Genomic DNA, 19438 nt, shown 5'->3' with positions numbered 1-19438 from the left:
ATTTATGAACTCTGTGAATTGAGCCTAATAGACACAGTGTATTGATACTATAGGGACACGAAAAATATAAGATGAGACACTGACGATGAGATTATATGTTTGATTTTGATGATATATATATTATTCCTTTTTACTTGGTTTGCGGTTATTAATATATATAGTTTGGTAATAAGAGATGGAATAGTAGAAATGTGAAGGTAAACTATATTCTTATTTTGTATTCGTTTGGTTGAAAGTAATGAAATGAAAATGACAATCGAACTTTGTTTTATTTTCACGGAATAGTTTAGAATAAAAACATGAAATAAGAATGATTTTTTTAAAAGAATGATGTATTATTTCATTATATACCAATTATTTTTATTATTATTATCACCGTAACTATTACCCTCATAATTATAATGGACTAAAGATATTATAATATATTTTTTGTTAAAATATTATTATTATTGTTGCTGCAGCACCATCAACCACTCTTTCATAAGCTCCATCATTTTTCATCTACCTCCACCACATTCTTTCACTGTCACTTCCTCCATGATGGTGGCATTAATTTTTTTTAAAAAAAATATATTGATTTTATTACTATATTATTATTACAACCATTATCTACTCCCTGTTCTCCTCCTCCACCTTAATTATATAATCAATTTTATTATTTTTATTATCTTTATCACTAATAAAATAATAATTTTTTATTTTAAAAATGAGATTAATTTTTTTAATTTTATATGAATTATTATTTAATATTTCCTTTTTATCTTAAAAAAGAGACTAAAAATCTTAAATATTGCAAGGATTTTTTTATTACTATTCCTCACATAATATTAAAATTAAAACACTATTCTGTTTTTATAATTTTTATTTTGACTATTTTATTTTTATTTTGGACCAAATGACATAAAAAAAAGTTTCTTGTAAAAGTAAGTTTGGCATGTGGTTTAAAAATTCTTATTTTATTTCTATTTAATAGGAAAAAGATTTATGATCCGAGAAGAAGGGTTAGGTAAGTCCTCACCGATAAAGCATACTTTGTTTTATGATATTTACTTGTCTCATATGCATATTCTTTTTTAATGTCATTTTTTGATAAAAAAATCATTTTTCTAATATCATTTTTTCTTGTCTTAAAAGCATAATTTCTCATAATATTATCTTTTTATCCTAAAAACATAATTTCTGATAATAATGTTTTCCCCGCCTCGAAGGCGTGATCTTTTATGATATTAATTTCTCACTCTAAAAATATAATTTCTCATGATAAATAGTTTGTACACAATACATATAAGTTTTTCTTTGCATTCTATCATTACAAAAATAATTAAATAATTCAAGAGGCAATGAGGTAACCCTCATCTAGAGCTCTTGTCATATATGCTCTTGACAAGTCGGGTTTCACTTCAGTTGTTCCTCCTGTAATTCCCCAACGATAACCTATTAACATTTTTATGTGGCCAAAATCAAGCATTCCTTCATTCAATGGCCATTCTAACTCAAGCATAAAGGTATGCAAGTTACTACCATATAAATAATATAGTCATGCTTCATCAATAACATAAGCACATTGTACTAGGTTACACTCCCATATGAAATTTATTTTCCGCCAAGTATCCAATTTCATCCAAACTACAATATACATTTAACAAAAGCTTTTACATTATCCACAATACCTCAAAAACACACTTTCATACTAAAACTTATATATGAACTCAAACTTCCGAAACTTCTATAATATCGAGAATACAGCAAACTTGATCCAGTCCATATCAGCCCACTTTAACGTTGACATGTACATCAACATTTCATCACTTTTAGAATTTCCCGCAAGTTTTTGATGGTAGATTCCTGGCCATGATAGCTTTAGTTTGATGATAGTATTGGTTTGTTTCTTTATTATGATTTTCACTCTTCGTTCTATATTTCCTTGTCTTTTGATCGGTGCTAAGGTTAATAACTGATGACCATGACTTGTAAATTTGGAAAAGAAAATTACGAGGAAATTTTTAGAATAAAGTTTCATTGATCCATGTCCTACTGCCGTGTTAATGACGAAGGAAATTGAGCTTGCTCACAAGGAGATTGAGTTTCACCTCCCTTCAATTATTAAACCCTACCATGTTTATTTCCGAAAATTTATTATGATGTGAATCGAACGTCATGACCCCACCGGCCCACCCACCACAAAATCCTGTAAAAGTAAATTGAATTTTTAATATATTAAGTTCAATGCAATTACTTTGCAGCCCCGGTGCCTGGAGAGCATGAGTTGCGACATAAAATGGAAGCTGGTGTCCTCCCCCAACACTCAGGAATTGGCTGCGATTATCGCGTTCGACTCGTTGAGAAAACCTGCAATGGCCATAATCACTGAACAAGCCCCAAAACAAATTTTAGGTAAGAATGAAAACCACAAGCAAATAGCACAGGTTGGCAAATTGAAAAACTGCCAAAGGATTTCCCATAGCCAATTATAGGACGGCTGTACAGTATATTAACATGTTTCAACTCAACATCTCAATGCCACCGAATTCTTTTCTAATCATGGCCTGTGACACACATTATCTACAATAACTTCTGCAATGGCCCCATAGCTTAACCGAATCCAAACCCTTCACTGGCTTCATGAATGGCAAGTAGCAACCTCTCTTCCAAGTGTTGTTTTGAAGGATACTCCGGTAAGTCCAATTGATTGAAACTGCAAGAATCAATTGGTTAGGTTAGAATCTCATGTATATTTTCCCCATCAACAAAAATTTAAATTGGGGGAGTGAAGTGAAGGAATGCAGCCAGAGACATCATTACTGCATATAATCTTAACAAAAAAAAAAAAAAAGCCACTGTAATACAAGATTACCAAGTATGAGCTGAGGGCAAGTGATCAGGGCTCCCATAAGCCTTGTGTATCTGGAACTTTTGTGAACCTGAGATTCCTTGGAGAGCACTAAAGCCTTCCAAAGGCACCTGGAAGAAGTAGAAAGAACCATTCTTAGACCTCTTAAGAGTTCCCTCATTTTTATCCAGGAAAATGGTCTAAAGCATCAAAAGAATGCAACAACAATCCCCCAAGATTATGAATTTGTTTCCAAGCAGACTTTTTAGCAAGCATATTACAATCTCATCGAGATGTCAATGATAAAGAAAATCTGTTGTCAGAAACAAGTTGAGAACCTTAAGGAATGAATCTGACAAAATAACATGCTAGTGTCAAGTAAAATACCTTGGATGTGCCCGTCACAAACTGCAGAAGCCGAGCCTTATCCTCCTTGCTGAATCCTTGAACAACCTCCCAGAACCACTGTATGACAGGAGATGCTGGGCTGTATCCAGAGTACTCAGTATTGGTCCTCATGTCATCCACTGGAAGACATCAACAAGGAACAATCTTTTAGAGCCTTGTTTCATATATCACAAGAATTTTTGGATAGAAGGTAGGGAATGAAAAAATATCATCATAAATGCAAGCAAGGACAACAGATTGGGGAAAACTCACAATCAATATCTGGAAGTCCACTTATCAATAATTCCAACTCCTTGTCATTAAAAATTGAAATTAATTCCCTGGAAATTAATTCAGTGAATCCTTCCAAGAAGGCGTTTATTTGAGGACGAATAGCGGTTGTCAAACGATGCTCAGCAACTAAATCAACATACTGGTGCTTATTCTCCTCTGTGACTTTAATGTTACGCCCACCAGGAATGAGTTCATAGTCCGTCACCTACGTTGTGTTCATCAAACTTGATCATTAAAAATACATCATCCATGACGTCTTGGTTACAAAGTCAGTGCAAAGTCATTACCTCATTTTTTTCATACAGTATAAGCTTCTCCTCATCAGCATCAATGCTGAAAGTGAGATCCAGAACATCACTTATATCATTCTGCAAGCATGAAGGAGTAGGCTAGTAAGTTTCAAAGAGTGCGTGTACACATAGTTGGTTAGGGGGGTGGTTAATGGCCATTGAGCATACCTCAAGCATCCACTTCAGGTTTTTAAAGTAATCAGGATCAATAGCTTCAATGTCATGATATGTAACTTTAACTCCTAAAATATGCTTGTAAAAGGATCGAGTGAAATGGACATCCAAAAGTTGACCATCAAAAAGTGCTTTCCCAACCTGCCAGACATAGATGAGAGTCATTTAGAAAATACACAATCAACATTGCAATCAAACAAGAACATCTAGAAATGGTACTCACAACTCTTCCAACAAATTTGAAGTATGATAGATGTTCTGTTTGGTAAACAGAGTTTGGGTTAGGCTGAAACGTTGATTCATTGCCAACTGTTGTAAACAGCAGTGCTCCCTTGTCAAAAATAACTCTGGATAACAGCTGGTACCATTCCCTCGTCAGTCCACCTGCATCAATTCCTTCCTCTCCTTGAAAGTGAACAGTCAGCCTCCCTTTCAAATCTATGGTTGATCGCATGCGAAGTTGATTGTATGAATCTTCAAGAATGTAAGCTCTTCTCACAGAAATTCTTAAAGGACTGTGATGATGATCATGCTGGTGTTTTATTTTTGATCTGAAGTGGGCTCGCTTGTTGTCAAAATCAACAAAACGTGGAACCCTCAGCATGAGTGAGAAAGACTTCTCAAGCAACCCAGGATTTTGACGGATGAAAGCATTAAGCAGCTTCCTGTGTTTCTCTGAGAACTTGACAAAAGCAGCATGTTTCTCATCGACTTTCAAACCAGGGACTGAGGTTTTCTGCTGGGCAGCAGATGAGCTCGCATCTTCAACCTCAGAAACTGTAATACTATAGTCATGGCTGGAACCTGGCTGTGCAGGATGCAACTTCTCACACATCACAAAGAAGGACTCTATGTATGGTAAGATGTTCTGTGATCCTGCTGGAAGTGGAGGCATCACACCAGATGTCTTAGATGTAGAAGTTCTCGGTAGCAAATCAGGAGCGGAATCTGAATAGCTCTCTATTTTGCTTATGCAGGTGCTCAGCTCCAACCACAAAGGCTCTAAAGCTGCATTGATGTCACATACCAGAGAGAGAGCAGCAGTATGCTTTTTTTCTGGAGGAAGATGCTGATCCTTCTCTTTCTCAACTAGTGAAGTAACAAGGGAGCTTAAAGCCTGCAAAACCCTCAAAATTGCAGCTCCATCAGAGGATGTTGTACTGAGAAGTGCTTTCACTGCTTCACCGAACATGCGTAACTCAACCATGGCAGATTTTGTCAAAGTTTGAACAGCATTGGCTAGCTCTGTAATAAATAGATGACAGTGGGTTGGAGCAATGGCAACCAGCTTCTTCATTACCTCCGCCACAAGAGTATAAGCATTATCTGACAAACTGAGAAACATAGCATGTCAAGACAAAGGCACCGAGCATATGTGAAAATAGATCCTAAACCTCTAAAATAATGATGATACTAATCACAGACAATAGAAAAACAGCCATTAAATTTGTTGAGCCAACAAATTGTCAGCTGAGCCATACTGAGGAAATAAAAATAAGACTTGTAGTCCATGAAATCTAGTCCATGCATGACACCAGCAGATGATGCTAGAAAATTTGCCAGAAAGATAATAAACAATTATTTGTTGACATCAATGAGCACAAGAACCACATAAGGCATGGAAAAGCATATTAAAGTTACATCATACCCTTCCCGTGCTAGCAACGAGCATAGAAGTCGAAGTTCTGCTTGTGGCAGGTTAAGCAGTATGATTTGAGCATCTGATTCACTATTTGCACCAGAAGTGGGTTTGGCGGAAGATGAACCAGCAACGCCTAAAGTGGTAGCACCAACTTCAGTATTCATGTCAGCATCTGAACTGGAATTTTGGGGGCCAGATGGTTGTTCAGTGGCAGCCTCGGTTTTATCTGATAAACTTGTTTTGTTTTCAGCATTGTCAATGATAACCTCCAATAAGTTAAGCAGCTGCAAAATGAATTCATGTCAATCAATATCCACTTTGCAGTCCAATGAGCAATCTAAAAACCAACATAATACTATGTGAAGCATCACCTGTTCAAGATGTGCTATGCTCCTCAAATAAAGAGGTTGGTTCAAGAGGCTCAAGAGTAAGGCAATAGATATGTATCCTTCCTCGTGCTGCTTTCTATCATCTTCCCTTACAATCATCACAGCTTTGCCACGTGCCTGCTCAGTATTCTCTGTCTCCCTTAGTGCAGGGAGAGGCAGTCTAAACTGAAGTAAAATTTTTGCCACATAGGGATGGTTTCGAGCCAAGTAAGTCAGCATCTCAAGGATACGCCGAGACAGCAAGGGTGGAACTCCTATAAATAAACAACAAATTATATGTATATACTAACTACTCTATGCGCCAGTAACAAGATAAAAATCAGAAACTCCTCGAATACACCATCAAGAATTAGAGCTCTAAAGCTTCAAGCATGTAACAGATGAATCATAATTGTCTTGAGATGATTTTCACAGCAAACAGCGGGGAGGGGGGGGGGATTGTTCATGGTGTCAGTTACAATGGACAAACACAATGCATGGTAATGGCCCAGACAAAACAAACCACATGATAGGGAGCCGACCACCTTCCAGAGTGCAAGAACATAAAGTACAAAATCATGAACCATTTTTTTTTAACATGGCATCTTTCTAATAATAATAAATAGCAACTATTTTTTAAAAAAAAATGTTAAGATGCAGAAATTAAATTACAGATCTTACCATCGAAAGACTGTGGACGCGAATACATCACATTGCTCTGGCAAGCATAGAGTCGATACAATGGCTCAGCAACATTTGAATAATTGGCGGGCCTTCTTTTATCAACCATCAGCATATCCATCAGGATTTTTACCAGAGTAGCTCTGGTTTCACCATGAGCACATAAATTCAAGAGAAGCCTTTGCAGTGGTCCTTTATACAGCGGCTACAAAGTCACGCAATTGATACAATTATCAGAATCTAGATGGTCCACACTATCAAGAAAAAAAGAAAAAAAAAGAAAAGAGTACTGCACAAAGGCAAATATATTCTTGCTGAGTACCTGAACTATGCGAAGCACCCGAATCATTGCTTGAAGAGATTCTGTCTCAACTAAAGGAGCTCCATCAGCTTCAACAAGCTTAGCAGTCATAGACCTACGGGAGGCAATCCCAGCTCTTTCCAGACTGTATCCAATACCTTCACCCCGTCGAGAAGACTCACCTCTACGACTTCTAGGGTACATACCAAAGAGATTGCGATTGCTATAACGATGAGCAAATCTTTCTCGCAACATGTTAGCCTCCGCAACAAGGGCGGGTGTGAGATTGGCAAGAATAGCATCAGATGATGTTAGGAGAACCTGAGGATGGAAACATAGTTATATGTTTATATCACATACCAAACAAATTTTATGACCAGAGCACAAGAAGAAATGTACCTCTTCACGCAAATCTGAAGGGAATGTTGCAATGATTGAGACTGTGTCCATCTCAACAGGTTGACCTTCCAGTTCATGAGATTGATGAAGTCTTTGTGCTTGTTGTTGTGCTAAAACCTCTGCCCGGATGTCTGGGGGAAGGGCTGCAAGGAACTCTGGATCAATATCTCCCATGTTTTGTGGTTCTGCATTTGAAGGCTGTGACACTTGACCCTGTTGAGCAGAGAGGACTTCAGCACGCAATTCCTCAGGAAGGGCATCCAAGAATGCAGGGTCAATTGATCCAGATCCAGTATCACCACCAATCTGCTGTTCCACAGCTGGACCATCTTGATCTGCTTCCCTGCTAGAATTTTCAGATACCTCAGTCACACTATGAAGAGATGCATCTCTCCCAGTTGCAAGAGTAGAATTTCCAAAAGACATGCTTGTTCTCCTTATCCGAGTTGACTGTGGATCCAAAGGCATTCTATCTGCCGAACCTTGCCTTTCTCCACCATCATCATGACCATCAGCACTTCCAATTTCAACATCAAGACTCCGAAGGCTTTCCCCTAAAGTTGCCCCACTTTCACTGCTTTCTTGGCTCACTGCCTCAACATCACGGGCAGCAGCATCATTCTGTTCTAACTGCATTTCAACAGATTGCGTGTGAGATTCACTTGCTGCCAGTCCGATCTCAACATTGCCAGGTCCATCAATTGTTATGGAAGTGGTAGTTGGTGCATTGCTGCCCTCATGGTTTGCATTGTTTTCAACTTGGATATCAGGGTGCGTGTCTGCTTCTGGTTCCTGTAACTGAACGTTCTCACCATTGCTTTTAGGCTCCCCTGTCAATGTGTTTGGATCAGAGAGTTTTTCAGTGTTTGGCTGTCTCAAATGAGAGACAAGCAACTCCTCAAGGCCTGTGGGAACAGATACATTAGATCCACCACTTTGCTGATTGTCATCCATCCACAGGTTCAAACGGTTTCCATGACGCCCATTACGCAACGAGCGGAAAATAGTATCCAGCTGTAATGAGGTGCTCTCCAAGTTCCTATCTGTAAATACCATATCGCGGGCATTTTCTGGAAAATGCAAAAATCATGTGTGAGTTAAATTTCAAAACTATAAAGATGTGGAAATTAAGATCAACTCACAATGACTTCACACACACTTACAGGCAATTACTTGCAAGAAATAAATGAAAACAAGAACTAATATTACAGCAGATGAAAATCCAACTACTGAAACACACCTGCTTGTCTGGGAAGGCCCAAATTTGATGATGAAGGTCCAACTAAAAGGGGATGTCGTGAGGGGGCAGCACTGTCGCCACCTCTACCAAGAAGATTGTAAATTGATGTAGTACGCCCTTGACGTCTAGAACCAAAAACTTCAACAGGCATAACATGGAGAGTATCATTGGCAAAGGCATGGTCTCTACCAAAAACCTCGATGTGGTCAAAAACATTTATCCCATTGATGCCCTCCTCCAGCCGGAGGATAACTCCATCATCTTCCTCCTCATCTTCATCGTCTTCCTCCAGCACTTCCTCATCAAACTCATCATCATCAATATCATGATCGTCTTGATCTGTGTCGGGATGTGGCAAGTGATGGACTTCATCTTCTTCCAAACCATTATGCTCCTCGTCATCTTCATCATCGTCATCATCTACTTCATCCCCCTCATCTCCAGACATCTCCTCGTCCTCGTCCTCGTCTTCGTCCGGAGTTTCTTGCCCACGAGGCTGGATGTCAAATCTTATCCCAACAGTATCCATGCCATTTTCAAGACTCCTCATATCCTCAGAAGTTTCTTGCATAAAGTCATCCTCAGTAGCAGGAGCGAAACCTCCATCAAGATCCTGATCATGATCCATGTCATCTGTAACAGCCTCAGATCGACCAAGGTTTTGGATGGCATTAAATGATTCGGCATGGTCAGCTGACATAGCATCATGGTTGGATTGTGAGCCCATTTCAGTTGACTGGGATATCTCAACAATATTCTCTGTTCTGACAGATTGACTCTCTGTAGGAGGTTTTGTTGAACTCTCACCTTTCCCAGTATTAGAATCAGCAGAATTGACATGTTCTTTGGTTACCAACTCCAGAGCTTTAATAAGCCCAGTTACAACTTTAGGTGAGTCAGTATGATCCAGATCCAACACTTCAAGAGTTCGAGTCAAAGACCTAACCAAACCAACATCTATAAAAGTGGCAGAAGCTTCTGGGGAGATGTATGAGCCAGTAGGTGTACGGGCAGCAAGTAAATCATTTAGCAGATCAATATATGTCTGCATGTCATTGGTTGGTGGCCTAAAGCCATCACAAGAATCGACAAACTCACAGAAAATGTCACTGATCTCAGCAAAGACCCTCCTCCTTGCTTCAGCAGAACGAACACTGGATGCTACCAAAAACTGGTTTGCCCGAGTAGCTAGTTTATTCTTCCAGTCACCATCTATTTTCCTTTCCTTCTTCATATTTCGAGAACTCGGAATGAACTTGTGAAGAATATGGTGAAATATACCTCCAGTACACAAACCAGCGGAACCCTTCTGAAGATTAGGGCCCCGGGAACTACTAACTTCAGAATCCCTTCTAAGAAGCACATGAACAGATGAAGGATACATTAGCACAATCTCAGTCAAAAGCTTTAGGATAAAAACAACCTTTGCAAGCACTGCATATGCTTCTTGGCAACTGGTCCCATTCTCTTCAGAAACAGTGGCTACTGCTTTTCCTTTACCCTTAGTTGCAGCAGCATCAATATCCATATCCACGGATAATGGCACATCAGTCACAACATCATCTTTCAAGGGAGGTACAAAACTGCTGATAGAATCCAAAAGAAGCTCAATAACATGTACAAAGCTCTGGGGAGATTTTCGGTGAGCTTTGGAACTCTTTGAATTCATATCATGAAGTTTCCCATGCACATACCCAGGTGATGATGTATTCATACTGCCCAAAGTAACCTTTGCATCACCAGCATGTGGTTTCTCTCTTTCCAAAGCTTTCTCCTTCTCCTTTTCTTTCTCTTTGGATTTATCTTTCTCACGATCTTTCAGCAACACAATGTAAGGCCTGTCACCTACCATCTCAACTTGACAAACCGATTGTGCAGCCTGCATAAAAATTGTTGGATCCCGGGAGATGACAGAACTTAAATTCAGAAGAAAATTGCGTGGAGTGACCCTTCCATTAGAATGTCGGTTAGCAGCAGTAACAAGTTTATGCCTTATCTCAGCTTCCATTGCTTGCTGGAGGGTTTGAGGATCTTCAAGGACATGACGGATAATAGTAGCAGCAATATTATCAAATCCAGAAAAGAGGCTACTTGTTGGCAAAGAAAGAAGCAAACTCACACCCTCAGCTTCAAGAAAACAAACAGCTACAGAATGAGTTCTCGTGAGTGTGGAACATAGCTGCAGCACAGCATGCATTGTTTCAGATGGAAGCTGGTTCCTGATACAACTGCAAGAAATCTTAATAAGTCTCTTCTGCTCATCTACATCTATGTGCTTTGTAGGTGACCCCAGTGGAGATTGCAATCTGTTTTGCTTATCCTCATCAATACTGATTGAGATTTGTTGGTTGCTGACATCATCCCTCTTCAACTGCTCCACAATTTCAGATGTCAATTTCTGATCCACCTGCAGTAGCCGATCCATCGCAAGAAAAGCTGTCGTTACCCACTTTGGAACCTGTTTTTTCTCTTTGTCAATTGAACCAGAATCCCACTGTGAAAGTGAATCTGATGCAATTTTAACCAGACCATCCTTTAACGCAATTTCACGTGACACCGCATCTTCATGAAGTATCAAGGCAAGAACATGAAAAAGAGCAGATATCATGGTATTATTTCTGCTATCAGAGACCAGGCTGCTTTCCTTCACTTGATCAAGAATAAAAGAGATGACATTAGACCTGTATTGACCATCATTCTGTGAGCATATCAACAGAAGGAGGTCCCGAACTGGAAAAGCTAGAGGCTCCTTCACTTGCAGAAGCTTTGTGCATGTTGACAACAACTCCTCGACTGGAGGAAGTTGGACCATCTCTTCTTCAAGCTGTTCGCTATTGACAGTTGCAGCATCTTCCTTTGCATCTGATTCTGAGTTCCCCAAAGACATGGCAAGTGCGCGAGCAAGTTCATCATCTTCTGGAGCTTCCTCGGGATGGGAGAATAACCAGTCCATTGCCAGTTCCACACTATTTGATCCAACTTGCCTCAGAGCTTCTTCTGCCCTAGACCTGGAAAAACCCATCTCAACAATGGTTGAAATAGTTGTTTCATTCAGGGGAGGACCAGTGATACGAGCACTCGTGCTGCTGTTTGCATTTTTCACTTCAACCCCAGAATAAACATGCCTGATGATGGAAATAACTGCACTGATGAAATCGTTACCACAATCAGCAAACTGTGGGTGAGTCCAAACAGGTAGCACTGCCTTGAGCACCATAGACTGGAGCACTTTAACAAAAGTTTCAGCATCCCGTGGAAAAGGAATAACTCCATTTACCAGAGGATGCACAAGCAAGTTCTTCGTAAACGGAGACAAAATCAATGATGATGTCACCAGGTGGTCCATAAGTTTACCATAGCTAGCTAAGGGACCATAAATCCAGGAATGATCAGCATCTTCTTTATTGTCATGTTTTATATTCCCATCATCAGTCTCCATAGGGGATGCAGGGGTCCTGTTAACAGTGAAGAGCAATTGACTAGTGGCTTCAAATGTGGTCAAAACAGATTGAACAACTCCATGTCCATATAAACAATTTAACAGTATTGGATTACTGGAATCTGGTCTGTCCAATAATATGCCATCAATGAAATCAACAACCTTGCCAAAGTAGCGACACTTGGTTGATACAGATGCCTCAGATCCAGAACTTACATGACCACCAAAACTCATGTGATCCAATGAAATGGAAGCCAAAGTAGAAGCCACTACCTTGGAAGATGGGGAAACATTCACAGTATCTTCCCGCCTACGAGAAGGAAGCAGCATTGCCTTTCCCAATTCTTGAAACAGATGAGTTATGTGAAAAGAAAGCGACCTCACCATGTCACAGCAAGAACTATAATAAGATCTCTGTTTGTCATATTCTTTCCTACTGATAGCACCAGCAGTGTCTGAAGATTCAGTATGACGTGGCTGTTGAGTAGATCCAAACCGGTTTATAGAACTATCAGTACCTAGCCTTTGTTGAAATCCAGTTGTAGCACGACCAAGATCACGGTACAGATTTATAAGATCAAAAAACTGGGATTCGAAACTCCACCCAGATGTCCTTCTCAATAATGGATCAAGAAACTGCCTGAAGGAGTTAATTCGTTGCTCTTCAGTTTCATTTGTGCCCAGTTCAGACTCTTGTGACTCAGCAGCGGAACTAGTGCCATCATCCTCCACCTCAGGCTTAGCATCTTCAAGCAAAGCAATCTGCCAAAGAACTTCTCGCTGCACTCGTCCAATATCCTCCAGAACATCTTTGCTACCATTTCCAAATTCTGTTAGCAGTGCAGTTACCCAGCGGTTCTCTTTTGAGTCAGCAAGAAATAGAAGGAACTCGACAAGGAAAAGTGATGAAAAGATTCCATCATCTGGCATTGTCCTGGGATCGAGCAAAAAGGACCCAGAATCCATGCCAAATCCAGTCAAAGCTTTCTTTAAATGATCCCTAAGGGAGCCACAGAATGCATGTGCCAGAGGTGCAGAGTGGTGCTGGGTAAAACCCTTGAAAACCATAGTGCTATGCAAAGCTATAGACATTCCTTCTGATGATTGGACAATGTTATGCTGTAATAGAAGCCTCAGCAAAAATTCTATCCCTGACTTCTCCACAAATAACCGACATGTTTCAGCATTTTCCATTGTTCTGTGAAGCAGAACCATCATATGAAAAATACCTAGCTGGATGAACTGATCATTACTGATTCCTTCTGCACCTGAATCAACACCACCAACCAAACAGCAATGCCCTTCACTTTCCTTGTTCTCGGCATCCATTTCCATTGCAGTGCTGCCAACAACTTTCCCTGATGATGAGCAGTTACTGTCCGCGAAGGAAGCAATTTTATCAATAATCTCAATAATTAAATCAACACCAGTGCTTCTCAATGAAGATACATGACGCAAAAGCTCTTCCACTGCATTTGCCAAAGGAACAATGGCTTCATTCATCGCTAAAACATATTTTTTGCTGGTGAAGATATCAACAAGGAACCGTAAAGCAGAAGTTTCTTTCACTGCCTCTAAACCTTTTGCATTAAGACAGATGGCACCAAGACCATTAGGAACACATGTAAGAGCCTTTGAGGCAGGAAGAACTCCAGCTAACACTGAGGATAAAAATGCATCTGGAAGCCCCATTTCATGCAAAACAGGAAAACAAGTTGGGTCTTTGTGAATAATCTCACTCATAACAGTCACAGCTGAGTAATAAATGTCACCTCCAAATTTATCTGCATTCTTGTATATCAGTGACAAAGTAGAAGGTAAGGAGCTATCATGGGAATTCAAGGATCTGGCATTGCCAGCAGGTGCATATGTGGCAGACCCAAGTGCCTTCAAAAGCACCTTGATGAGCCTCTTCTGCGAGTAGATATGATCATCACTGAATCTTGAACATTCACCAATGGTCACTGAATTATCAATTTCCCCGGCCAAGCCAATAATTCTATGTACTTCTATCTGTAACCTCTGTGCCAAAAGTTCTACTCCCCCCAATTCTCGAAGCAGTGACACAGCTGAACTGCTGTAATCCATGAGCTTCTGTAAGGCTTTCACGGCCAAATAGACAAGGTGCATATGACTGGGATCTGAGTCCTCCAAAAGTGGTAAAAAAGTGGGAACCATTCCAGACCCCCTAACATTGCTCCCTGAAGCTGAGGATGACACAATATGGAGCAAATAGAACTGAAGAAGTGCTTCAACAAAGGCAAGAGAGGATGGATCGTTGGAGTTCTTCAGCGACAAAACAGCTTTCTGAAGCACATTCAGGAGAATCATGCGGTTCCCTGCAGCAAAACTGATGCTAGATCCACTTAAAATCCGTGCCCGCTCATGTGATGCTGTATAAGCAGCTAACTGAGCACCTAATGCCAGCATTGCAAGAGTTCTGATGGTTCCAGGAACAGTTTCTTCTGATCGCACAATCCTTATCAACTCATTTGTATACTCAGGTTCATTAGCAAAAAAGGAAGTCAGTTCATCATTCGCATCACCAGACTGAACAAGCACAATGAATGCGAGGAGGCAGATCCTGCTGTACAGCCTGCACACTCTAGGAGAACGAAAAGCCCGAGCATATCTGATTCTGGTCAGTAATGAGAATCGAAGGTCAGGAGGTACATTATACTGCTCAATGTACTGTTTCATCAACTGTAGGTCATCTTCTTTTTGTAAATGCAGGTCTGCTGTGTGTATAACTCTCAAACTAGAAGTTGTATTACTACTGTTTTCCATAGTATTTTGGGCAGTCAGACCATGCAATTCAAAATAAAGGGTTGAGCCAATTCGGTGTTGAGACTTGTCCAGTTCATTTTCTTCATCAGATGGGAACAAACAAAGCCCTTCTTCCTGTGTTCTTTCATTTGCCATAACACACGAATATAAGCCCAAGCCTTCCTCTTTACTTCCCCAGCCCTGTGCTAGAGACAGGAGATAGCTGTTTACTGAGCCACATCCAATCAACTTCCCACTTCCATGCAGCTTAGAAGGATTGATTTTAACAAGTGCTGAAAGAGTCTCCAATGTAGCTATAAGAACCTCTGGATCTGTGGATGCTAAAAGGAGCTTGAAATGCTGATGGAAGTCACCAATATAAGCTTATTAGAGAACAAACATTACAGAAGCTTTTGAAAGAGTAAAAAGGCATACAAACAAACTTTCAACATCCATAAATTTTCAGGTGGCTTAAAAAAAGTGAACATCGAACACCTATGAGCAGAATGCAAGACTCAAATCAGATACATACCTCTAAGCCATCAAATGAACTCTTGTCATGGCAATTCTCTAAAATTATTTGCATCACTCGTAAAATTTGAAGAACCGCATGTTTTGGAAATGGACTATCATCTTCTGAAATATTATCTGATAATGAAAGGCCATTCCTACTAGACAAGTATGTCTTGAAGTATGTATCGAAATGCAGAAACAGAGGCCTCCAATGATGAAAATTCCCCTGAAGTTAATGCAACAAATAAGATATATAATAGAAAAGGGGAGAACAAGTAATCTTTGTACTGCAGCAAAAAAATGTCTTTACCTTACTGTACTCCCACCGAAAACCAGAAAGGGGTATGGCTATATCTTGCAATGGACTCTGGATCACCTTGTCAACGAATGCTTTAATTTTAGGAGGCTGCAAACAAAAACAATGGTCAGACTTTTTGAAAAACAAATCAGTGCAAACTACGCAACACCACATATATTATCCTCCAAGATTCTAGAGGGGCAAATCTCCCTCCTCGTGTCTGATGCATGGCAAGCAACTTATCTCAGAAAACTCAAAACTGAGTAATAGCACTAAACAAGATCATTCACAAATAAACTGAGGTAAAAAAAAAGCAAAGAAGAGTGGTTTTTCATATTCAAACAAGATAGTTAGGAATGCGACACTAGCAGTAAGACACCAGTCGTAAATACAAAATGAATAATGGATTAATTATAATTCTGATAGTAGCATAAAAAAAAACAAATAGTTCTCACTAAATGAGAGTATCCAGATAGTTCCAAAACAACTTATTCTCCTATTGACAAATACAGGTAAAGAAGAAAAGAAATTCTTGTGACAGAAAATGGTATCTCAAAGAAGTATATAACCTTTAGTTGAAAAATGAATAATAAAATGTAATATAAGATTTCATTGAGATTAAACTAGAAATTAAAAAAATAAGAATTTATGAACTTTGAAAATTCACCAAAATGAGTTAAGGGATTCGCATTGATCTTCATAAATTTTGGTTAGCAACATATCAAAATTTACATATAAGCAGGATTTAAAGATCACGATATTATTTTGTTACTTTACAATGACAAAAGGAATACACTGCTATATGAAGTTACACACTTCAAGAAACAAAGAAAAACAAACAATGAACATAAAATATCTAAATAAAGTTTAACTTCACCAAAAAGGAACGAAGTAACATGTACAATAGGTTTTCAGGAAAAAAAATAGTTAGCCACCTATCCAAAATTTACAAATAAATATGATTCAGATGCCATAATAATGCTTCATGACATCATGAGGATGCAAGGAATACACTGCTATTTAGCATCAATAGCATTTTAAGCAACATTGTGAAAAATAGGCAACAAAATAATGAAACAAGAAATAATGAAATCTATCAATAACTAATGTAACAGTGCAATAGCATTCAGATGTGGGCAAAAGTTAATGAAAATGAAAGTTAATAGGTTCAAAAAAATTCAAAAGAATATCCAGAATCAATCATTTTAAATTATCTAAAGGCATTGGAGATAAGGAAAGGGTTTAAGATTTGGTATAAAACCAAATCCGAGCTGGAGTATACAGGTTCTCAATACAGAAAAATGGTCCAGTAGCTGCAACCTAAGCAGACATAGTAGATTGATTCAACAGCTGATATTCAGTGGTATTTGTAAGCCATATCGTCTTGATTGTGATGTTATTTTCTTCATAGGATGCTCTGTGCTTGTTATTTTGATCATATTCAATTCTTTCTAATAGTATATTCTTTTTTTATCCAGATAAGAAAAGAAAAAATTGGATTACTTAGCATTGCAGATCCTTAACTAACAATATTGTGCACATGTCAGAGCAGTTAATACATACAACCAACTGGTCTGCAGAGAATATACAGACAACAATCTGGGCAATGTAAAACTTAAAATGCACAATTTCTTTCGAGAATTAAGGACAGTCACTTTAAGAAGTATTGGGGATTTTTCTATAGTGCCAAACCACCTACTATTCATTATTCAAAATGGCATGCTATCTGTGCTTTTAATATGCACTCTGGAAGAAGATACAACTGCTTAGAGGTACAGGAATAAAATTGAAACTAAGCACCCTTCTATGTGACAGTTACTTCTAGATACGCTATAAGGTATCACATTCAATGTCCAAACCTCAGCAGAACTAAAATATCCTTCTATCGGATAGCTACTTGCACATCCTATACAACACCATTACCAGGGATGCTTGACTGCAGAGACTCAATGTACTTTTCATGAGTTGACGTGAACAAACTTCCTCGGAGAAAAATTCTTGTGAAGAAACTCGGGCAAAAGCAGAGCATTTGTTATCTTTCTGTTTCTGGAATTCGACCAAACTTTAGACCCCACTAGAACTTTTTATTCAAATCCACTCAGGTACAATTAGACACACAGATCCAAAGTTTAATCCTTGGGTTTCAAGCAAAGGTGCTATAGTAACATGCTCAATCTCATGTCCCCTACTAGAAACTATCACTCTAACTCTAGAAAAACTTAAACCAACCCCACATCAGCCTGTTAAACCCATAAAGCTATTCAAACTCATTAAGCTACATTCAAATTCAAATAATAATTAAATTTAAATGACCAGCCAGAGACTATGCCAAAGATATATTTTATTATATGCAACCTCCTCTCCTACTAATAAACCAAGAAAAAAAAACTGCCACTAACAGCAATTATGACTTTAATCACAAAGTCAATATGCAGTCACTGTAGTTAAAACTGATTAAACAGCCATAGAGCAACACCCTTTATTAAAATCCCACTATAATCATCAAACAGAACGAAAAAACCAACACAAAACCCTAATAGGTTCTTAAGATTTCAAAACCGATAGAAAAACCAGTTAAAAAAAATTTAAACTTCAAAACAAACAAAAATAAGTAAATAAAAAGCTTACAGTTTCAGAGTCTAATTTAATAGATGGACCGATGATGCTATCACCGGACAAAAGCTGCCGTAGTCTCGATGGCAAACTCGATCGTATCGTTGCCATTAGGCTTCCACTTTATTACAATCTACCCTTTCAACTACTGCTACTACAACTGCAATATTAAGAAAATTAGAAAAAATCAAAATCAAAACCACAAAATAAAGCCAGAAATTGGGGGAGAAAAGGAATCGGAGAAGAATCTGAAAGAAATCCCTTAGATTGATTGTAAATAAAGAGACAGAACTGAAAAGAAAAAATAGATCAGGAGAGGAGGGAGTGACCTGAGAAGGATGCATACACATGAGGAGAGAGTGGAGTTAAGAGAAAAAGGCGAGAGATTGTTCTTCTTCTTCTTGTTTTTTTAATTTTCTAAGAGAGAGAGAGAGGCGAAACCCCAGAGCAAAGAGGAGAGGTGTGGTGTGGGGTTGAGTTTGTTTTGTGTGTTTGGAGTTGGGGGAGGGTTGTCTTGGTTTTATAATACTCTCAGAATTGCGTAATTAGGATGCGTCTCTGGATTTGGACACCTAAATTATAACATAGTCACTGTTCGTGAGTATTTGTTTATTTTAGTCCCTTTACTTTATAAAGATCTAAATTTATTCTATATATTTTTAATGTATGTTTCTAACTTAGTCCTTTATTTAGTTTTTTCTTTATTTATTATACATTTAAAGGTGAATTGTATATTAACCGATAAAAACTAACTCTATTAATGAGTAGAGATTCTTCATAATTAAAGCTAGTCAAGGGATTAATTATGATATTCGAAGCTATAGGGACCGATTCAATATTTTCTGGAACTGTATGGACTTAATTGTAATTTACACGGTTACGAGGGATGGGTGTGTGCTTGGGCAAGGGGAGCTGACACATACTCAAGCTAATCTTTCAAACGCCGGTTAAGAAATCTTTTGGTAGTTTTGTAATTGTTATATTTTAAAGTATTTTTTATTTAAAAATATATTCAAATAATTTTTCTAAACTTATTTTTATATTATTAATATAAAAAAATTAAAATATTTTTCAAAAAATATTTTTAAAAGTAAAAATATTCAGACACTTTTCACATATTTTATTGGTTTTATGTATTTTTAGTTGGTTATTTAAAAAAATATATTTTTTTAATAAAAAAAAGTCCCTTTCTTAAGTGTTCAC

General features: G+C 38.3%; 1 protein-coding gene across 1 annotated transcript; it reads right to left on the bottom strand.

Annotated features, from left to right (window-relative positions):
- Positions 1-2435: 2435 nt before the first annotated feature.
- Positions 2436-18714, bottom strand: LOC133691053 (E3 ubiquitin-protein ligase UPL1-like). The gene is made up of 17 exons (XM_062111371.1): positions 18565-18714; positions 18251-18395; positions 15635-15730; positions 15344-15550; positions 8607-15171; positions 7367-8436; positions 6989-7288; positions 6667-6871; positions 5989-6260; positions 5624-5901; positions 4199-5309; positions 3970-4116; positions 3799-3879; positions 3491-3716; positions 3218-3357; positions 2855-2961; positions 2436-2695 (listed from the first exon to the last, which is right to left on the bottom strand). The coding sequence occupies exons 2-17, from the start codon at positions 18344-18346 to the stop codon at positions 2593-2595; spliced, it is 11004 nt and encodes a 3667-aa protein (XP_061967355.1). The 5' UTR covers positions 18347-18395; positions 18565-18714; the 3' UTR covers positions 2436-2592.
- Positions 18715-19438: the final 724 nt, after the last annotated feature.

The sequence above is a fragment of the Populus nigra genome, chromosome 4 (genome assembly GCF_951802175.1).
Source record: "Populus nigra chromosome 4, ddPopNigr1.1, whole genome shotgun sequence".
In the NCBI taxonomy this organism is placed as follows: Eukaryota; Viridiplantae; Streptophyta; class Magnoliopsida; order Malpighiales; family Salicaceae; genus Populus; species Populus nigra.
Note: the sequence above shows the minus strand (reverse complement) of the source record. Positions and strands in the feature narration are given on the sequence as shown.

What these genes read in the sequence shown, in the direction of transcription:
- LOC133691053 (XM_062111371.1), bottom strand. Translation starts at nt 18,346, where the DNA reads ATGGCAACGATACGATCGAGTTTGCCATCGAGACTACGGCAGCTTTTG. An exon ending in TTCGGTGGGAGTACAGTAAG is followed by an intron (nt 15,551 to 15,634) that starts GTAAAGACATTT and finishes CATTAACTTCAG; the next exon opens with GGGAATTTTCATCATTGGAG. An exon ending in TGGACTTCCAGATATTGATT is followed by an intron (nt 3,358 to 3,490) that starts GTGAGTTTTCCC and finishes GATGTCTTCCAG; the next exon opens with TGGATGACATGAGGACCAAT.